We start from the raw sequence: 22,601 nt of genomic DNA, 5'->3' as shown, positions 1-22,601 counted from the left end.
ATCAGAAGCCACATTTTGGTTTTGGCTACTGACTGTCAAAATGTCTTTTATGTTCCTGATTCTCAGGAATTAGTTGGAGTTCTTTTATTCTGTAAAATCAAATCTCTAACTTTGAACAGCAGAAAAAGTTCTTAATTTTTACAGCAAAGAACAAGCTGTCAGACAATCCCCACAGAGATGAAAGGGAAGGATCTGAATTGAGGCTCTACTGTTTATCTGCGACAAAGCATAAATAAGAAGGTGTTTTTGTCCAGGGAAAAGATGAGTCTTACTGTTAAATTGTGAGTTGCTTAGCCACGTAGATTAACTACAGTGCTCCTGAATACTGGGTAAATAAATTAGATAAATTAATCTCTGTATTTTGTTATCATATGATACATATGCACATATATTTGGGTAGCAGTAATTATCTGGCAGTTCACTACTTTACTGTCTTACTGTTTAAGCACTTGTTTGATGTATAAGGAATGTCAGAGTTGAGCTGCATAATCTGGAAGGTAAAAAGGGAGTATGACAACATACAGCTGCTTCCATAACTGCACTCCTTTCACAGTTGGCATTTCCACAACATCAGGAGTCTCCTATTTCAAGCTACTCCTCTTGGTGTAACCTAAGATACCTCGTTAGCCCAGCAGGGCAGACAGCAGTCTCCAACAGCAGCTTGATGCACTGTGTGCGTGCCAGGGGATACAGCCGGGTCCAGCTGTCCTCAGTCGCTACAGTCATCAGCAGTAACTCAAGAACCACTCAGATGGAAACAAGGCATTTGCAGCATTAGGCAAGATCATGGTCTACACAAATTACTAGTGGAAAGTCATGGCAAATCCAAGCAGAGCCACTAAATAGGAGAAACAGAGCACTTCTGTGGAGACCTCACCCCAGTCTTCTACCCTTGGTTGGTAAACCAAGCCCTGTTGGTAAACTAGGGGCTGTCCTCAGTGACAGGACCCGAGGGAATGGCCTGAAATTGTGTCAGAGGAGGTCTAGGTTGGATATTAGAGATTCGTCATCCAGAAGGTGGTTGGGTTCTCCAGGGAAGTGGTCACAGCACCAAGCCTGACAGCGTTCAAGAAAGTGTTTGGACGATACTCTCGGGCACGTGGTGTGGCTCTCGGGGATGATCCTGTGCAGGGCTAAGAGTTGGACTCAATGATCCTTGTGGGTCCCTTCCAACTCAGCATATTCTGTGATTCTGTGAACGATGTCCTCAGTGGAATATTGCCAAACAGCTGAGCTGCTGAGCCTCTACACAAGTGTCCTGCACTTAACACTCTTATTGGGCCTCTTTGTGCCATTCCTGCTGGTGCTACCAGGCCCAGACATTTCCATTCATCCATTCCCTATTTACACCAGTCTTAACATTTCCATTACAGTTCTCTGCATTGAAGTACCCCTGCAAAAGCTGTGCTTACCAGTAGCCCCGTGGGAAGACTCAGCCATTGCTCTCCCTGCCAGAATATAACACAAATGTAGTATCCTTTCCAGTTTCTACTTCAACAGAAGTTATAGAAATTGGTAGTAAATTTATGGTAGCTTTGCAGTAATTCATTTCACCCAGGGCTCTTTTCTCTGACACCGAGGGCCTTCCCCTTCACAGCCAATTGAATGTCAAGGCAGTTGTTCAAGTTCTGAATCTTCTGTAATGGCTGTAATATGATTCACAGTGTTTAACAATAACTGCTGCTTGCCTTCTGTCAGTTCCCCACTTCCAGCCTAGAGGTTTTAGAGGATTCCTTTTGGCATGTGTCAGCAATTAGATGAAGATACTCCTTCTGCTCACCACAGCTCTATTCTTTTTCTCAGTGCGACTCAGGAACAACATTAAGCAGTCTTGAAGTGTTTGCATGTATCTGCATGGCTCAGGAAAAGAAAGAGGAGAAATTCCTCTTCTTCCAAGCAGTTGCATAAGCAGCACTTCAGGATGATGGGCAGGCAAAATATTCACTGTGAATACATCATGTTTCTTCAGGCAGATTGTTTTTAATTTCTACAGATCCTTACTTTTCTATTTCTGATATATTCTGATTCATTGTAGTCACCTTGCAGTTTGTGTCTAGAAGCTCATCTGTCAGAAAAGGAGCTGATTGAAATAACATGTTGCTTACTTGGCTGGATTTCTTTTCATTTGGAGGGTGGGGGACAAGTAAGGAAGAAAGATTTTCTTGATTTTCATATCAGCAGAGACGAATAAGGAGCTATGTACCAGCTGCACATGTGGGATAGTGTTATTAAGGTATCACACTTCATTACATGTATAAGAACTCTTAGTGTAACACAAACTTGAGACATTTGCATCATCTTGTTCACTGCTTTAACAGCTTTTCTTTTTCAGGTACATTTTAGATAATCCCCGCGTCGTTAAGGGACGATCGGTTTTGGATCTTGGAAGTGGATGTGGAGCAACAGCAATAGCTGCTGTGATGAGTGGGGCATCCCAAGTCCTCGCTAATGACATCGACCCTAGTAAGGGCTTTTTTCTTTTCATCTCTGAGTAAAGATACTTATTAATTTTTAAAGCACCTTTAACAAGGACTTTTCTTTACTCCATTTGGGAGAAATTCAAGTTCCAAACAGAGTTCTAAGAATGCTAAAAAGAGGAATGGATTTTGCCAGTATTAGAAGCTGGGTTGTACCAGCCTCTCTTGGATCAGTGTATCTCTCTAACACCTCAGAATGAACAAACAGCAAAGTTTCTGTCAAGTGTTGCCTGTACACCATCATGGCTGCTTTGGAAGAGAACTCCAAGTGCAAACAGCAAGTTGGCTTCTCTATAGGACTGTAGCATTTTCCTGTACTTTGATGTTAGGACCTAGATTTTGCCTTTTCCCTCCAGACTTTTCCATAATTCACTTATGAATTCAGTTTATTCATAATGTACTTACTCATTGTTTAGGGAAGAAGTATATCCATAGATTAAGGCAGTAAGATATCCTAATTCAGTTCCATGATTTTTTTCCACTGGTATCCATTCCAGGAATAGTTCTTCCCTGTGTCATGGTGTGATGGGAATAAAATTTCATCACTCTATGCCAGATTTTAACCCATCACAAAAACTGTGGAAGTCCCTAGATAGGATAAACAAAAATATTTAAGAGATGAAATTGAAACCTATCAAGGAAATTTGTAAGGAGGCCGAGTGGCAGAATCCTAAAATGTAACTTTCATTTTGCTTTGACTTTTCTTCAGTTGCAGGAGTGGCAATGATCCTGAACTGTGAACTGAACCACCTGAATCCCTTCCCCATCACCATTAAGAATATCATTAATTCAGAGGCTGGCAACTGGGACCTCATTGTTTTAGGAGATATGTTTTATGATGAACAACTTGCTGATGGTCTGCATCACTGGCTGAGGAAGTGCATCAGGATACAGCAAACTGAAGTGCTGATTGGTGACCCTGGCAGGCATCAGTTTTTAAGCCACAGCATTCAGAGTCATTTGCACAAAGTTATAGAATATTCACTTCCCGAGTACACTAGACAAGAAAACCATGGATTAACATCAAGTATTGTCTGGAGTTATCAGCCCTCAAACGGCTCAGCAGACTGTTGAAGTTGGCTTTGTAAGGAATTTTGTCTTGCTTGGTTGGCTTTTTAGTGAGTACGTAAAAAGAAAATGGGAATTAAACACAGTACATTATTTGTTGATGTAAAGCAGATTCCTGTACCTTCACTGAACTGATTTGTCATACTCACTGAGGCTTTTGCTCCATTTGAGGTAAAAGCTACATGCAAACTGTATTCAGAGGGGCCTGCACTGAAGTGCAGACCCACAGATGAATCACACATAAGAGTTTGCATGCTTGATGTTTTTCATGTATATTTGTGTCTTGCTCTCTAACAGTACTGTGAAATGTTTTGGATGTCCAGTACACTGCTGTGGGGAGAGGGCCATGGCTGACAGACTACTGCATTGCTTTCACAGACTTTTGCAGCTTATTTATAGAGAAATTGTCAGTGTCCTTCATAAAATTCTAAATCATAAGAGATTAATAGCTCTTAATATGCTCAACTTAAAGTGCCTTGCTCCTTTTCTGGATATCTCTTCTGAATGTCAGAGTAACTAATTTAAATCTCCCTTTTTCCCTCTATAATAAAAGCTTACTCTTCCTTCAAACTGCCTGAGTGATTATGTAGGAGTTGCACACAAACCTAAAATAGCTTCTTGACTGGTAGCCAGTGTAGAAGTTTTTAGTAAGTGGAAAGCACCTAAATAGTACTAGCTATGGGGTAACTTGATCATCTAGAGAGTAGGGTGAAATTACCTACATATCTGAACTTTGCAAGGGTAAACCAGGCAAACTATCACCTTGGGAAGCTGCTGAGGGATGAAGAGATCTTTCCTTGTGTGACAAACAGAATATAACTAAATAAAAACAGGGAATAAAAGTTTGATATAATTATTTTGCTCTTCTCTTGAGGAGATGCTGGACAACAAGCTCTAGAATTATTCTCAGTTACATCTGCCAAGAAAGAACTTGGTCTGCAGGGTCAAAAAAATATTGTTCCACAGGTAAGAGGCTGTAACTGCAGCCATTTGAAGATATCACCACTGTTTTCAGAGCAGTCTTGCAAGAACTGTCCCCTTTAGCAGTCAATTACTGAATAACCAGTAATAACCAGGGGAACTAATACCTGCACAACCAACACAATGCACCTACAACTATTCAAATACCAGGTTATATGGTAGAAGCTTATAAGTGTGAACAAGTATGTGGTAATCACTCAGAAAACCATGGTATTTATGAAGCAGGAGGCTTAAGAGCACAGTCAAATGTACATGGTTATGTAATTTAACAAGTTTCCAGAACTACCCAAACAGATGTCTTACAAACTTTAATCACCTGAACAATATGTGAATATTCTGCAGTGCTCACCCAACATTTTGCAACAGTAACAATATCCAAACAATACAGAAATAGGAAGTGGTAAGCACATACATGATGTTCTTCTCCCACTTCACCCAGTGCTTGCCAACATTTGTTGAAAATTACTGTGATTTAACCTGAATCAAAAAATACTCCAGTAGAGTTATGCAAGTAGGAAACATGTAAAAGTTCTACTGGGGAAGGATTTAAAGTGACTTACATTAAACTTTCAAACCTAAAAATGTGGTGTTAACTCGTTGCCCTTTTGTACAGATTTTTTAAGCACTAAGTTACACATTTAGAAGAGGCTGTAGGGGAAGATGGTAAATCTACACATGCATTTAAGGACACACTATAGGCTGCATTTACCTTCGACATGACAACATGACAAATCCAAGGTTACATTAGCAAGGGGGAAAAGGACAACTTTGCCAGTGAGGTAGGCAGTAGTATTGTCCCACAGACAATTTTTTTAAGTGTCCTGTGCTATTACAGAGTTTGGTGGTCTTCTACCTCTCGCTACTGTACATAAGCTTAATTTGTAACTTTCTTTCTGGATGTAGCACTTGGGAGTCTGGTGGCCACCACTTTGTAATGTAACATGAATTGTTACATGACAGCAACAGAGTGAGGGAACTGGACTTGTTCAGCTTGGAAAAGACAGGGCTTCAAGGAATGTCTGAGCAGCCTGACCACACCTATGAGGAGGCCATCAGGATGACAGCCAGGCTCTACCAGCGAGAGGAAGGGTGCTGACACACAATAGGGTCAAACAGGACAGAAGGAAAAAAAAATTTCAGCATTAATACAGTCAAGCAGTGGAACAAGTTGCCTCAAAGGGTCGTGAAGGCTCTGTATCTTCAGTTTTTCAAGACTTGGCTGGAATAAGCGTGGACTAAGCTGGTTTGAGCTTTGAGCTGGCCCTACTTTGGGCAGGAAGTTATACTTGAAACCTCCCAAGGCTCCTCCCTTCTTCAGTTAATTTTCAATTCTACTTAGTCTTTTTGTGGCAACCTTCCTGAAACCAGGAATGCTTTACCATTGGACACAATTACTGAGCCTCTCATTGCTGCTGCCTAATCAGCTAGATGGATCAATATCAAAAATAGTGCAAAACAAATTTATTGCCAACTCATGCTCAAGAGTTCAAAGGAATGATGGGCCCTGCTTGATACCAGGGACTACACAGGGTATAAGAATAAACTTAGCCAAAAAAAAAGGAATAAAACTTGGTAGATTAGGTTATTAATCTATCCAGTGCAAGGATCTGCTGCAGTTACAGCTTTCAGATGTTTGTGGATAATGTAGCGAAATCAACTCCTGTTTGCAAGAATGGTTTGTGCTGGTGCAGCTGTACCTACAGGGATCACAGGAACACACTCATCACTGGGCTGAGCCATGGTACTCCATGCAACAAGAGTAAGGGATTTAGGCACTAGAGTTGGAAAATTATGCTTTTAGTTACACTTGAACAACTTTTCTAAATAGATTTACTCTTTCATGAACCATATAATCACAAGAACGAGATCCTTGTCAGACATCATAATATCCTTTAATATTGGCTGCAACATGTATCTTCCATGCAATTTGACTTGAACTTTGAATAGATTAGTAGAAGACTGGTTTATTTCTGCAACACTTAAAATAAGTGTGGCTATGACAGGAGTTAAATTGTAAAGTAAACATATTCATTATAGTTGCCTAAACTCATAAGTTTCCAAATGCCCTCAGATTCATCTAAGACCACCCTAGCTAAACCCTTCTACTTCCACATACAGAGTATCAACCCTAGTGTGCTCCATGCTCTGTACAATACTAAAATTGCTAGCATTTTAAGAAGTTTAATGCAGAAATCATAGAATTCTCATGAGAGATTATGCTGGTTCAAGAAAGCCAATGAACATGACTTGTAACTGTGATGAGACCACTGCTCCATCATGTAATAAACTCATTCTACAATTCAAAAATTTTTTTCTTTAATATGACTATAATTAAACAATACATTTATTGTTATTTTCAGCTTCTGGGGGGCCCTGGATATATAATGAACCGCATACAGCAGAACACATACTCTACTGAACTCCACCATCCTGAGATTTATATACTCAGACACAAAATTTGGTCCTATTTCACTCACAGCTATGCTTATGAGTACCAATGTTTTGTTCCCTAAAAGGATTTTCATGTAGAAACATAGGCAAAAGCCAGAACAAATTAAGTATTTGCCCATATACAAAACTCTTTTACTGGTCATAGCTACTACTCTGAAATTTGTAAAGTCACCATAACAATTCCAAAGCCAGTTTATGTTCACACATTTACAGACTGTAGCTTTGGATACATAAAAAGCCAGCAAGTATTTGATGGTAAGTAAAACCAGAAATCTGCAGCATCAGTAACATCAGAAGAAAGGTACCTACATTTTTCATTCCAGATCTAGCAGAAGTACATGGTGAAAGGAGATTGTTTGTTACTACTAAAAATACATTTGTATTGCTCTTAATGCCACCTCCATTCACCTGTTCTGTCTGATGACTTTTGTCAGATTTAACTGCCAACTTTACAGACACTTCTGTGTGAGTGTCAATGATGTGTTTAGGCTTGGTACTTTTAGTTGCAAGTACCTTCCCAGTCTACAAACTCAGAGTTACTTAAAGTGGGTCTGTACATGTAGCTAAGTTGCTAAAGGATGCCAAGGAGCAGCCAAGCCTGATACTTCAAGGAGGCTGAGCTATGGCTCAGTGTAGTGTTAATTACAGTTTAACTTTCCTCTTAATGAAGTATCATCAGCGATACAAAGAGAGACAGGGCTCCAAGCAGAGACAATGGGGAAGCCCAGACTCACAGGCAAGGACTGGAATAGCAACAGAGACCTCCAGTGGGAACCAGGAGGGACACAGTCTGGTGGTACAAAAGTCACCAGCTGGTTCTCCAAGGTGCTTGCTTGCTGAAAGGGCTCTCCCATCTGTAAACTTGACACTCATTTGTACAGGATAAATAATCAGTAAACAGTCCATGTGACTTGCTTGATTTTGTTTGATATGATGAGCTCCTCTAAAACATCTCGGGAACGATCTGCAAAAGAATGAAGGGCTTTCTTGTTATTGATTCAGAACATATACAGGTGGTGTTCAGAAATAAGCTACACAACACAGCAAAGTAATTCAATTATACACCTGCATTTATGCTTATTTTGCTCTTACAATATCACACTTCAGATACACCTGTAGTAATCCAAAACAACTTGGTTCTTTCTCCAATCACCTAACTATAAAGCATCACCAACCAACAGGACTTAAAAAACCCATGGGCTATCCTACTCCATTCCACTGTTTCTTGAATGGGTGCTGTTCCATGCTTTTGGAATAGAGTAGGGATTTAAGATGCTAACATTTTTCTGAAGTCTTTGGATCTTCATCAGCATGCTGAAGGCAGAAAAAGGGACATTAAAAAAAAATAAATCTAATTTTCAAAACAACAACAAAAAAATCCTTCTCTGAAGGTTGCATATTTCAAAGCAAAACTCTCATCCTGCTTTGAAAAATCTCAGCGCATGATTATTTTATCTACTAAGTTATTATTTGTTTGGGATTATTTACAACGTATAGTGTGCTCTTCCAGAGAGCAAGAAGGTACTATCAGCAAGAAATTACTCTTCTCACTCCCTGCATGATTTGACCTACCTGTTATCAGTGGGCATCCATGGAACAGAAAAATGTGTATCTTCGGACAACAGTTAAGGACGGCTTCCACGGCGACGTCTGTCAGGTTCACACAGCGCTCCATGTGGATCTCCTGGTATGAAAATAGCAGCAACAAAAGCCTGTCACAGCACCCATAGTTTTAGAGGCAGACCTTTCCTTTGCCCAAGCAGTTTGAGAGATTCCCCACTCACACTCCTCTGTGCACTGACCCTGTATGTGGTCTTACACGGACCGGGAAAATACCCTCAGGAAAAACAAAACAGCTTTTCTGTGAAGAGTCAAAACTGAAAACTTATATCGGAGTTTTCCCAATATGCACATATCATTCAAGACAACTGAGAAAACTCTTCAATGACATTCCATGGTGTTTGAGTCCCATCACTTTTCCTATGACACACGCTCTCCTAGCAGTTTGTTGTCGAGGACCCAAACTGAATTCTGGTGTTTTCCAAAACAGGCAGGATTCATGAGTCTCTGGTGAAGTTTTTAATATCTATCTACATGGTTCCTAAAAGAAGTCTAAAAGCTTCTTCAAGACTAGACTAAAACCTTTCTCTGGAGTTGTATAACTATTACCTCTTGTTTGTGCTAGAAAAAGAAAATCACAATAAATTTACAGATTATTACCAACCTTTTTTCCTCCTCTGAATTGCTTTATATATCACTAAATATAACATAAAAGAAGAAATGCAGAAAAGAAACTATCAATATGCAAATCTTGGTAAAACGTACTTTGGGAATTCAGGGGTAAAAATAAAAAAAAATAAATTGGAAAAAGACTTTCCAATAAAAAACTCTAAGGATCTTTAAAGAGCAGAGAAATGAAAGAGACCTTTTGTAATAAATGCAACTTTGTACAGAATGATGACACATAAAACAAGATCTGTACTTAGAGAAGCAATATACACAAGAGCTGATATATGTATAATTTTCAGTTTGTTTTATTAAGTGAAATGTGGAATCTGCCTATGAATGAAGTAAAAGTATTTATAAATCTACCTGCTTGTTACAGTTTGAGAATTTTAAGACTATTCTTTTTTCACTGTCTACCTGGCATGACACCACTGACTATATCTGCACTTTGATGATATGAAACAGAGGTTATGAAGACTGTGACACAGACAAGGAGAAGAGTTACACAGAAGAAGAGATTGCAGCAAATAATTTCAGATTCTCTACTAGATTTCTTTTTCTTACTGCTAGTAAAACAGAAACTGTTTTAGAAGTTTATGCTAAGAGAACACAACTTTTTTTTTTTTTAAATTGTCATCCCACACAAAACTGTTAAATTTTGCCTTATTAAAACTGCAGAGACTGTGAGAGTTACATTTCCCCATGCAGAGGTGCTAATTGATTTCTTCAGCTCGTGAAGTTTTCCACATTACAAATTCTGCCTCTGTGTTCAACAGAATCAAGAAATAACTCCAAAGAAATCAAGAGTAAAAGTTAAGCATTCATTTGCATTTATTATATAGATCTCTCCAACACTGTCAGTTAAAATAAGCTTGTTATAGTCAACTGAAGGAAACATTTTGAAAAGACTGAGGTTATCAAAAACCACTGGTCTGGGGCACTGCTACAGAGATACAGAAAATATACAGTTCACAATCCAGATCAGGGCAAGTGTATACATAAACAAAGGCAAAAAAAGTCTGTCAGTAAAAACCATCCCTCAGAAGTAATGCTGATAACAATAATTTTAAAACGCAGGTATTTGTTTTTGTTCATCCACTTGTTACTAGGTTAAGTAAATTACCTTTAAATTCTTCGAACATGTTCCACTCACTAGTGCTACAACGCCATCATCTGTTACCTGGAAAAAACCACAATGGATTAAAGCTCAATTTTTTCCAACACAGCTATTTGGGTGGGAAAATTATATTAATTTATTCCCTCCCTGCAATCAGTGAATACATTTAACATTACGGTATTTTCTTCCCAACTAAGCTTGTAGAGAAGATTATCCAAGGGTTGGTTTGTTTGTTTGTTTTTCATTCTCTTAAACACTGTTTCATTTTCCTGCCATGTGATCCTGCCTGGCTTTCTACAGGGATGTTTCCAACTGTGTAACTGCTACTTCTGCAGCTTCCCTGTCTCATTTAACAACGGGTACACTATTATGGTCAGAGCACAGCCCTTTTCCTTTATAAGGTTTAAAGCATTTCTGCTCTACCTAGACCAATTTTTCTCCTGTTTTCAGGACTGCAGACGTTCTCAAAGGAATTGAAGGAAGTTTCTCGGGTTGGGAAAAAAAAGGTAATCACTGCAGAAAGGTAAAAAAAAGTGGAAACAATTAGTTACTCAAGCAGCTTTCATCTAATTTCGAACATATACAGGGAAACTTAGCTATTTCCTACACAGGGAGAGAGAAGTAAGGAAATAAAGAAGTAATTAAGTTTGAAGAAGTAGGAGTTAAATGATAATGATAAAAACTACCAAACGAAATACTAAAATTCCTTTGATACCCTACTTCTAGAAAAATTGAAAGAAGAAGATCATCTAAAATAAGAACCTGATATTTGTTTCCCAGATCTGACACTTTGTTACAAATGCTCAGTACTGGACTCACGTGCAACATAATTATTCGCCATCACCCTCAACTGAACTACACTTCCTGCAAAAAATCCTTTCCCTGGCTCATTATCTCACTGTATGTTACAATATTGCTTTTGCAGCTGATTTCCCTCTTCTCATGCTAAATACTTTTTTAAATCCCCTTGCCTGCCATTTCTGACATTTCAAATGTCATTCTTTCAGTGTTGACTCCATAACATAACTCTGACAAGCCATTCAGAAAGCACAGTCACTCTTGAACTAGAACTAATCATGGAGTGTTTACTTTTACTAGGGGCTTACACTGTTTGACATCCTATATTATTATTATTCATGTCAGTTTGTCCTAACTGAAAGCAGACAATAATTGGTCCAAGATTCCACTTTCTTTAAATTAAGTATTTTGGATGACATTATAACTTGAAGAAAATGAATGCACTAAATAAAGATACTGAAAAAAAATACCCAACCCTCCAATATTAAGTAGATTCTCACAAAATTTTATCTTTGGTTCACAATACGTGCTGTAATACCAAAATGTATATTTTTCTGGTTACCAAGATGCAAAATATACCTTTCCTTTTCCTTGAGAGGAGGAAATTGGAAGTAAACTGTGGTCCTAAATCTTGTGAAGAATAGAGCTAAAAAGATCCCCTTTCAATTTTATCATGACAATCCTAAAAAATAAACAAACAACAGTCAATTGGCCAATTGCCACCACAGTTACCTGAGTAGATGAAAAGTCCACACTGTGAAGAAACTTGCAGTTTTCTCCTAGTGCCTGCAGAGATGCATCCATGATGCCTGAACAGCTGCCCAAGTTCACTATTTGTAGGAATTGGCAGTTGAGTGCAAGAGCAAGAATTCCACTGTCAGTTATATCACAGCACCTTTTAAAAGATGCTTCTTGCAGGTAAGGGCAGGATAAGGCCAGTGCTATGACACCTGCCAAAGTAAACAGAGCAATGGAAAGAGGTACTTCTTTTTTAACATCACCCAAAGGCTCTGGGACAAGTTTTGAGGAAGGAATAATTAAGATAAAGTGGAAAATATGATCCACATAGCATAGTTAAACCAGAAACTTAGCATGAGAGTAACCTGATAGCTCTCTCATAAGATAATCAGTGCTCTAGGCCTGTAATTTACACTGAAGAAGAGACTTATAATTAGCGTTGCTGTGGCATTGGGGATTTTCTAAAGCAATATTTACCCTGGATATTTTTTGCGATTCACTCCAATCTAACAAGAAAAACAAACCAGAAATAAGATCCCGGTTATCTGTGCACAGATAACATACCTTCTGAAGTGATTCCAAATCTGTTTTCCTTGCAAGAATTCAAGTTGATTTTTTTCAGCTGCTTGCAGTTATAAAGCTGCAGTAACGCATTATCTGAAATATCACAGTCTCGGAGGTCTAGAGACTCGACAGCAGGGTGCAGTACCTGTAATGAAAACCTACCATTGCAGTCACACTCTGCTATGCCATCAAACATGCGCGTTTTAATCTAAAAAACTTTTAATATAAGACACCACACAGAACTTTTCACTAGAGGATGGGGTTACCAGTCCTAGGAACTGAAAGCTCTGGGGAAAATATGGTCTATTTGCTGCAATAGTTCATGTCCTACAGCATGAATGGTCAGCTTCTGTGACATACAGAGTAGGAACACATTAATATTGATACTTAAACAGTGGAAATAATATCTTGATGGTACAATTGCTAGCAGTAGTGCTTCTACCAGCACAGATATGTTTACCAGGGACAATACCCTCATATTTACTAGCACAACTTTGGTGGCAGAAATCTGCAGTGCAAGAAAACACTGATTACCATCAGAATTTAAACCTCTGGAACAGATAACAGTGATATTTGAAAGATATCCCAGAGTATTTTTCTCACCTGCAGACACACTCTTTTGCTCATAAACAACCAATCTCATTATCATACCATGAGGAGGTACCAAATCCTCATTAAACAGGCTCTTTTACTCTCACAAGACCATAGGATGGAGTTTTTGTGAAATCTTCCCCAAGAGGACATTAACGAAAAGTTAGACCCAAAGCAATGGAAGGCCTCAGATTTTAGTAGTGATAGCCATATACTCCCTTCAGCTTGTTATTCCCTTCCTTAACTCCCAAGGACAAAAGCATAAATTTCCATACACAAGCAAAGATAACTGCATGGCTGACAGGCTTGTTAAAGGTCTATTCCTTCCTCAGGTTCACTATAACACAGTACCATAAAGATATTACAAGGAATACTGGTCTTCTGTTTCACAAATATAAGATGCTAATATATTTACTAACAAGGTCAAATAAACAAAAACTTCTAGCAGATTCCAACTGCAACCTTTCAGCAAAACGAATGGCAGACCTCGGACAGCTCTGACAGCTTTTCCTCCCCAAATGCTATAAGCCTTTATGTGTCTCTTTATGGCATAAAACTGCCAACATGCTCCACAAGATACTTGTGAGCAGTTTTCACAAGATAACATTCAGTTCTTATTTCACTCATATTTCTGAATTCATATCTAAGGAACTAAAGCAGACAAATACAGCTTAAAGCCAGAGTGATCATCAACATTTTTTCAAGATGCTTTCCTTGACTGTTGGCTTTCTTTCACAGTTCTGAATTGTCTAAGACACAACAAAAACCACCAAACTGCTGATTTTGAAGCCACATGAGAATTTTATGAGGAAAAAGAACTATTAGATGAAGGGAAGTCTAAATGAGAAGCAAAGGGCAGAGTATCAAAAAAATGGAACATTATAAAGATAAAATTTTTTGTTTGTACGTTTTCCACAGTACTTCTGCTTCTGCCTCCAGTCTTGGCTTCACTATCCTGGCTCTGAGGAACTGATAATAATTGTCTCTTCTGAATTACAAGTCAAAGCAGGAATGAACAGGGAGTCATTCATTCTCTACTTCACCAAAGCCAACCTTTAGCTTTCCTCAATTTTCACACCTCCCTTTGAGGCTGAGTAAGATAACAGTAGATAGATAGGAAACAGATGTGCCCCTGAATTTACAGCTGAAGGAAAGTCATTAACTGGTTTCATTTTGAAACACTGGCACACATCAGTAAGCAGAAAGGATGAGAGAATTTGGACTATCAATTTCTAGCCTTAGCATCATCATATTTCAAAGAATCAAAATTTAAATAAATTATATGGGGATCGTGTGCTTAACATCAATAGAACCTAACAGAATTCTAACAGGCTCCTGAAATCCTTTCATTACTAAATTATGCATAAGCTTCTTGAAACATACTGCATTCAGGAACAGAGACTGGTGTGCAATACAGGTTACTTTCTCATACTGAGAAGGGATACTATATGTCACCTGATTACACAAAAGTCAATTATCACTGAAGGGAGAACATTTTTAATTTACTTTTTACTAAAACATAATCTTACTACTAATACGGGACTATTAACATCATGATGTTTAAGAAATAAAACTGTAAGGACATGGACAGAGTAAGAAGGCTTTCGATTTATCTCATGTAAACAGTTTTAGTCCAGCTCATCCTTGTCTATGAACTATCACAGACCGTATAGTTTTGAATAGGTTCTTACCTCACTGATATTTGAATCAGTTATTTGCCCTTGCCTACTCATTAATTTAATCAGTTTATCCTTTATGTTGGGTGGCAGTGGCTTAATATCTGCAGCATATCTGGAAAGGTTCTTTGTCAAACACTGAAGGCATCTGAAATAAAAGAAAGTTACAGTACAGTCAAAAAGAGGCACTCAGAATTAGAAAAAGCAAACCATGAAATGTCATTTTCTGCATCCAGCTGTGGTGCTGAAACAGAGCAAGGTTTTAAAGGATTAACTAGGATAGAGTTGATACCACACTCTGGTAGGGGTTCTGCTTATGCTGAAATATAACAGAGATAGCTTGTTCTGCTCTGCTGAAGTAAGAGATAGTAGGAATGTACTTTAAGTAACTTAGCAGTCATAAATAAAGCTAAGGTGGACATCTGAAGGAGATAAGAAGGCCATGAGTCAAGAGGTTTTGCAAGCCCCAGAAAACTAGGTCTATGAACAGAAAAAATTGAAAAGTTCAAGAGAGGAAGAAGAGTGAGCGACCCCCAAAGTGAGGCTGAAGAACAGAAACCAGAAACGACCACCCAAAAGTCTTGTCCATTATGAATATGATAATTAGATGTCAAAATCAAATGAATACGTATGTAAAGATGTTGTAACCTTTCATGAAAACTGTATATATCACCTGGCTTTTCACTGAGAACTTCGGAGCTAGTATGTCTGGCACAAGCCAGACATGCCCCACTGTTGCACCAAATAAATACCTTCAGACCTTATCAGTTCCAGCTATTCCATGCTACCACCAATTCAGCTGTTGCCCTTCAGGGTCAATCAGCTGATCCTTCTGTGAAAGTGTTCCCCAAGCACCTGCAGGCAAAGATTAGCCTCCTTCATTGCCAGCCCCACTTACCAAATGAATTTGCTGGTAGTAGATTCACCAGCTTTAAGAAAAGCCTTTTCAGCAGCTAAACTCCATTAAGTAAGCACTAAAATCTTTAGTTGGGACAGCTAGATCCAGGGAAGGGACACCTCTCTTTCATCTCAGATAAAAACAATGAGATATCTTCAGTGTATATTTTGTGCACTGTCTGGTTTGTAGTACTCTTTTAATATGAATTGCGCTGTGTAACCCTGTGCTCAACCCTTTTATCTTTCTGCTTAAAACTAGATCTGATCACAGGATGGTCACTTGAGGCAGAAAATTTTCTGTCACAGTAGGGTACAGGAAATCTGAGATCAACAGGCTCATAGTCCTAGAAAGTAGATTACTTAAATAAAGTAACAAGTGGACACACAGAAAATTTAATATATAGGGGATAGTGAACCTTACAAGGTATTACAAAAAGCATAACCAGCAATGGTTCTTCAAGAAATTAAGCTGCTCTAGGATTAGGAGGAAGGTCCTCACACAGCTTACTGAAATCCTCTCACAATCAGAAACACCGATTAGTTGAAATCAGTAGAGCCAACTCCTTTTCTTTTAATAGCAGTATTTTAGGCCTCCCCACGTATTTATTCATCAGAATGATTTATCAACATGAGGGAAACAACCTGATTATCACACACACCAGGATAGAGATTTTGAACTAGCAATAATGCCAACACATACTGCATTTTCTACACGTCATAAACACCCTGCCCTCTGGGCAACTTTTGTATTAGGGTCACAATTGCTTCCCTGTTAGGAGCAATCTGTTCCCTTGGCCAGATACTGAAACATGACTTACACAAAGTTTCCATAATGAGATATTGATGCAGGAGAAATTACAAAACAAATCTTGAAGACGCATAGGGCTTAAGTATTCATCAAAAAAAGGAAGGACTAAGCAGAAATAAATATTAATAGGCTTACTAGAATCACAGAATGCTGGGTGATGCTTTAAGACAGGATTTGAAATCCTACAATTTTATCTGTGTGAATGCAAGAAAAAGGGATCATTTCGCTCCGAATATGTTACAAGACTCTAGATGGAACAGAGCTTTTTGGGAAGAAACATTAAAAACTTCACTTAAGCAAAATAAAATAAAGATCAATATTATCCAGTTATATGTGGAATAGTGCCCAGCTGGAACACCTGAAATCGTGCTTTTCAGGGTCAAATATACAGAAGAATATTCACTTTTGCAATACCGAGTATCAGAGAGGGACATTAATCATGCAACCCTATCTTTTTAGGATTCCTAAAGCCCTTTAATGTATCACAGAATACATAAAATATTAATGTTCCAACCTCTGCAACTTTAAATTACAATCACAGGCTTACTGAAACACCAGAGGCAAGTCCGGGAAGAGTTTAGGAATAGCTTCTAAGCACCCTGAGCATACCGACCTTCAGAGCAATCACCACTCCAAAGTCCCTGGGCAAATGAGGAACATAAACTAGAGTGAAGCTAATCAACATACAGAGGTAACCAAAAAGGTAATGTTTGTTGCTTAGGAAATGCCAAAAGTTTAAAAAGCATTACTATACAAGAAAACTGAAATGGAGGGAGCTGAAATGGGGGAGGAAGAGTAACTCTTCACTGTCCCCTCATACTTAGGCACCTGAGTCCACAGAAATGATGGAATGTTTTGATTTGGGGGTTCTATTATCTATTGATCATAGCTACCTGAATTACATTCCCTAGGCCAACTTTTCTTTTTAAATCCTACCCAAAGTGTTGAAAGAAAACATTACCGTCCTACAAAACATTTTGCTTTTGTAGAATCGACATTTTTCCACTGACTCCCCCTACGAGTAAACTCAGACCAGTGATTGAAACTGCACAGTATTTCTCTCTACTGTAGTTGGCACCTAGACTTAATGGGATCTGGATACACACAGCAATAACTAAGACTGGTAAGTAAAGCCTGTAATGCAATCACCTGGCAGACAAACTTTGACCTAGTCTAACTTAATGAAAGAAGTCATGATTCCTGTTTTTCAGGGACAGGGAAAACTGACTGGTGTTTTACTCCTGCAATGGCCTGATAAAAGACCATTCCTTCTTGCAAAGCTTTCTCCCCTGCTCCACATTATCAGACTTGTTACACAGGATGTTTATAGTTCAGAGTTGTCTATCAAATGTTAAATAACACATCCATTTGTTCCAAACCTGTCTAGAGGTACAGAACAGAAAAAGGCATAGGATCTTTAACCTTAAAGCCTTATGACAGGACAAATATTTATATTTTGACGGCAGAGAAAAGCACAAAAGAAGTTAATGACGACTTAGTTGGTAAAACACCTTGCCCTGCTGAGCCAGGAGAAGGTATTGCCTAATGTTTGTTCTGCCTGTTTTGCTAGAAGAACATTGTAGGAACACTAGTTAATGTCTTGTTCTGTCTTGCTTACCGGACCAAAGTCTCATTACAGAAAGAATGATAAGGAGCAGTATATAATAGACCACCAGGTAATAAATCAGGTTTAAACCAGATATTTAGACATAGGAGGCTGAGAGTCAGAATTTTGCAAGCTTGAAGAATCTAGGTCACCTAACAATGAAAGTTGAAAAGTTCAGCTGATGAAGACTCTTGTATATGACCAGGAGACCAAAGTACGAGAAGATCACCTAAAATTTGAACCAAAAGAAGATTCCTGAAAGCTCTGCCTAGACTTGGCCTGGACTCCACCTAGCTAGTAATATGCCTGTTAGAAGGTGTAACAGTGTATCTAAAATGTATAAAGTGGCTTGTTTTGCACTTTTGGGTCAAGAGAGTTTGGGCAGCGCGAACTGCCTTGATCCCAACATTGCAATAAACCAAATACCTTGCTGCTTACAGGTGCAAAATCTCTGAGCAGTTCTTCTATTCCACGGTTTTCAGCATCAATTTCAAATACATAAAACAGAAATTAGATCCTTATGACTAATTATTCTACAAATAGCCTATCTTACATCAAGGTGCAGCTTATATTAAGTAATGTCACACAACACAGAATAGCAGAACAGTTGTTAGCAGTGGGACATATTGGAAAAAATCGGTTTAATGGCAAATAACAAAATGGATACATCTTCCTGCATTCTTTAGGAATAGATAATTTATATTCATAGAAAGACCACAAAAGGAAGCTCTGTTTTGAAGTTGCTATTCTACCTCTGTTCTCAGGTTTTTTATACCCACTTCCAAATGTTCTGATGGCTTTGTAGGATATGCCTTTTCCAAGACACTGACAGATTAGTCACTAACACATCAGTCTGCAATAGCCTGACACTCTGTTAAACAAGAGCTATATATCAATGACACACTGAGCAATCCTAAGCAACACCTAAATACACACTCTTGTGATGATTTACAAGTGTAGCATGCTTTCTTCACCATGTAGTAACTAATTAAAACACATTTAAATGCTATCTTTTATTTGTGTTGTTCTAAGAATCTGATGCTTGATGGTAGAAACTCCATTCTGATCTCATGTCTGGGCATGAACAAATCATCCTAAAACATCTGCCAGGATTGAGAGATTTGTAACACCAGCCTCCCAAGAGTATGACAGCTAAAGTTGTTTATCTGCTCCAGCTGCCCTCTCCACCTCTCCAGCAAGTGTTGTTGCTGCCAGGCATCCATGGTTTGTCAGGCCCTGCAACTCCTACACTGTCAGTTTTCAGCCAAGTAGAATTATGTAAACCAACTAAAAATTTGAGATAGACTGTCCTTAAAATTGCATCAGCTAGGACTGCCTGTCTAAGCTAGTGATTTCTCATCTTGAGAGCAAAAACTTCATGAAAGAGAAGCTAATATAAGATATAGCTTGAGAAAAAAAGAATGTTTCTAAGTATTTTCAATATGATGCTCTCGTTAGAGTGTTAATTACTCTTTTGGGGCAGGGGGCAAAGGCCATCAAGTGTCAGACAAGCAGTAGATACACCTTAATAAATGCACTTTGTTTGGAGATCTTAAAAATAATGACCTTATTAAAAGGACTACTCCACACATTAATAGATTTGGTTTTGGTTTTAGTTTCTCTTGTAAGTTCTGCTAGTCAAACAATAAGCCTAAGAGCTAGCTTAAGTAAGAAGCTTAAAGTGCAGTCTGGCATTAACAGATGGCCATCACCTGACTGGCATTAAGACAAGAAACAATACACTAAATTACATTTGTTAAGAAGTTATGTAATTATTAGTTTTGAGTAGTGGACTTATGAACCAATAATTATATTATAATTACATTATAATATACTGCAGCAGTATTAATAAAGTAGTGTAAAAAAGATCAGTAACCAATCAAAAATAGAAATTGTTTATGGTATCAAGCACTACAGTACAGATGAAGAGAAGTTACCAGGTTTAAGATCTAAGGTTAAGCATGTAGCATAATACATTGTCTTAACTATCATTAATGTGGTCACTACACCCCACTCTAACCAAATGTGAAGTCCAGAGGTTGCAAAGGCTATTTTTCCATACCCCACTTGACTGCTCAACCACTTTTTACTGTTTCTTTCTCATGCTGTCCCTGAAACTTGCAGTTGCAGTGTGAGCTGTTCAGCATCTGATCTGAATGAAAAAAAACCCCTTGACTAAAGCTGTGAGGACACAGAAAAAACGCTGCCAGGACAACTGGCTGAGTGCAGGAGGCAGCAGCAACCTAGAGTTACACCAGATCTGATTTAGCATAAAACCACAGCTCTGGAGTCCCTATAGACAACTGGTTTTGCAACAAAACCTTGTCTGGCATCAGAATGCCACCAAATCACAGCAAATTAAACTCATACCAATTAAAAACTCTAAAGAGGTCAAAATATTAAGGCTCTGTAATCTGAAGCATAGCACAGATTTAAACTTGGAAGGAAGTAAGATTTCCAGTGTGGAAGCACACAAAAAAACCCCACTAAAGTTAGCACAGTGTATTAAGGGCATCTCTAGCAGGTCACTGTAGAAGACACTCAAGGAGATCATGATTTCAAGCAGAATCTGGGCAGAGTTTAACCCAGGCCTGACCTGCAGAGACCTGTATGTCAACATGAGCAACATTCTAAACCTAAGCAAGCACCAGGGCCACCTTTAACTCATTCCTGTGTGCAAAAATGCAATGCCTTCACAGAACCTCAGTGACTGCTGGATGAACTTGGTTCCCTGACCAACAGAGAAGCCTGTATCAGGCTCTGACACAGTATATGTAGATTACACCACCCATATTCTCTGTTTTGAGATTAGCCAGCTAATCTACATGCAACATTCCTGAACTTGACTGCAGAAATAAAGAATAGTTGTTTATTTCTAAGAAAAAAAAAAATCTTATCAAGGCTCTAAAGACTACAAATGTGAACCTCCCCATAGGCAGGATCTGTGCAATATGCTGATCACTGTGAAGGGGTTGTCTCACACTGTGACAGCCAGGGGCCTCAGCATCAGAAGGGACATACGACTGCTGTCACCTTTACCAGCGCTACTATTCCTTATGCAATAAACCAGTCAACAAGCCTTGAGAACCCACGCCTTTCCTACTGAGATCCCAAATGAACCGGCACCTCCTCTCTGCAAAACAGCATCCTGCCATTGGCTAGGGCGAGTCAAACAGACTTTGAGCCTTTTGGGGGGGCTACATGTGCACCCACCATGTGACTGTTCCCTCTTCTATGATGGATGCCTACTGAGTCACGTGAATAGGCAGCAGCAGTCTTTTGTCACACAAGGGCACACACTTCATGTGCTAAATGCCTATTTATCATATGACACCTACATTTTGGCCACTGGTTAAATGAACTTTTCTGGCAATTCACCCTGAAGGAGGCAGACTGTCATCATATATTGCAGCACATTAAAACAGTTGTATCTAAAAACTTAATGTAAGCTTCGGATTAATTTTTTTTCTCTTAAAGACGTTAAATGGCTAATGCAGCCATGTTTGAAAAGAGGCCTGTAAATCGACCAACTACTTAGTTCAAATTTGCAGAAAATATTCCAAAACCAATGCAGATACATGGAAATTGATGTGAGCTATGCCAAGTTTTCCTGTTACATTTAACTGTCTCTTGCCACAGAACATTAAATTCAGCTTGAATGAAAAGATTATTAAGATAAATCACATTCTTTTCAAAGAGCACGCTACTGGTCTGCAGTCTAAACAATCATTTAAATTATGTTTTCACTGTTATTCTACCTTTATAGGAAACTATAAAACATTTATTGCCTATACCCGGCAACTATAATCTTATCTTCAGTGCTTTTAAGAATAAAAATGTTTGACTATCTCTACTCTTTGACAGCTATTTTTCTTTTATTTGTCAAATGAAATATTTTACCCCTATGCTGTCTCTAACTCCCTCCTAAACACAAAGGAATTTGGCATAAAATAAAACCTCAAAGCAAAACAGCATTCACTGGTGCCAGGCAAAGCCAGGGATCCTCAACCACCTCTCCACATCCAGATCTGTCCAGGAGCATACTGGTACCTACGTGCCAAACCTCATCACCCCCACCAAGCCCTGCCAGTCCTGTCAAACCCTGTCACTTGTCCTGTAACTCCTCCCAAATGGTCACTTCTGCCAAACCCTGTCACCTACCCTGCCACCCCAAACCCTGTCACATCTGTCAAGCCTTGTCACTTCTCCTGTAGCTCCTGAACTCTGCCAAACCCTGTCACCTCTCCTGCAGCTCCCGCTCACCTCTGCCAAACCCTGTCACCTACCCTGCCACACCAAACCCTGTCACATCTGTCAAGCCTTGTCACTTCTCCTGTAGCTCCTGAACTCTGCCAAACCCTGTCACCTCTCCTGCAGCTCCCGCTCACCTCTGCCAAACCCTGTCACCTACCCTGCCACCCCAAACCCTGTCACATCTGTCAAGCCTTGTCACTTCTCCTGTAGCTCCTGAACTCTGCCAAACCCTGTCACCTCTCCTGCAGCTCCCGCTCACCTCTGCCAAACCCTGTCACCTACCCTGCCACCCCAAACCCTGTCACATCTGTCAAGCCTTGTCACTTCTCCTGTAGCTCCTGAACTCTGC

At 39.0% G+C, this 22,601-nt stretch overlaps 2 protein-coding genes across 6 annotated transcripts in view; one reads left to right on the top strand and one right to left on the bottom strand.

Moving 5' to 3' along the window:
- Nucleotides 1-4,398, top strand: part of ETFBKMT (electron transfer flavoprotein beta subunit lysine methyltransferase) — a 10,762-nt gene extending 6,364 nt beyond the window's left edge. The window contains exons 3-4 of the mRNA XM_017804742.1: nt 2,333-2,463; nt 3,187-4,398. Of these exons, the coding sequence (XP_017660231.1) occupies nt 2,333-2,463; nt 3,187-3,551 (496 nt within the window). The 3' untranslated portion in view covers nt 3,552-4,398. The remainder of the gene's footprint in view (nt 1-2,332; nt 2,464-3,186) is intronic.
- Nucleotides 4,399-6,399: 2,001 nt separating this feature from the next.
- AMN1 (antagonist of mitotic exit network 1 homolog) overlaps nt 6,400-22,601 on the bottom strand; it is a 22,041-nt gene continuing 5,839 nt past the window's right edge. For 2 of the 5 annotated variants that reach the window (XM_017804738.1, XM_017804737.1), the window contains exons 2-7: nt 14,703-14,835; nt 12,421-12,565; nt 11,851-12,068; nt 10,327-10,383; nt 8,550-8,661; nt 6,400-7,941 (exon numbers count right to left, since the gene is read on the bottom strand). In XM_017804738.1, coding sequence (XP_017660227.1) covers nt 7,868-7,941; nt 8,550-8,661; nt 10,327-10,383; nt 11,851-12,068; nt 12,421-12,565; nt 14,703-14,744 — 648 coding nt within the window. In that variant the 5' untranslated portion in view covers nt 14,745-14,835 and the 3' untranslated portion in view covers nt 6,400-7,867. Of the gene's footprint in view, nt 7,942-8,549; nt 8,662-10,326; nt 10,384-11,850; nt 12,069-12,420; nt 12,566-14,702; nt 14,836-15,360; nt 15,565-20,646; nt 20,666-21,955; nt 22,560-22,601 lie in introns of those variants that run through there. The other 3 variants (XM_017804740.1, XM_017804741.1, XM_017804739.1) reach the window with 3 other exon arrangements.

Source organism: Lepidothrix coronata, unplaced genomic scaffold, assembly GCF_001604755.1.
Source record: "Lepidothrix coronata isolate B3197 unplaced genomic scaffold, Lepidothrix_coronata-1.0 Scaffold10, whole genome shotgun sequence".
Classification (NCBI taxonomy): domain Eukaryota; kingdom Metazoa; phylum Chordata; class Aves; order Passeriformes; family Pipridae; genus Lepidothrix; species Lepidothrix coronata.
This window is presented reverse-complemented; position numbering and strand designations above follow the sequence as displayed.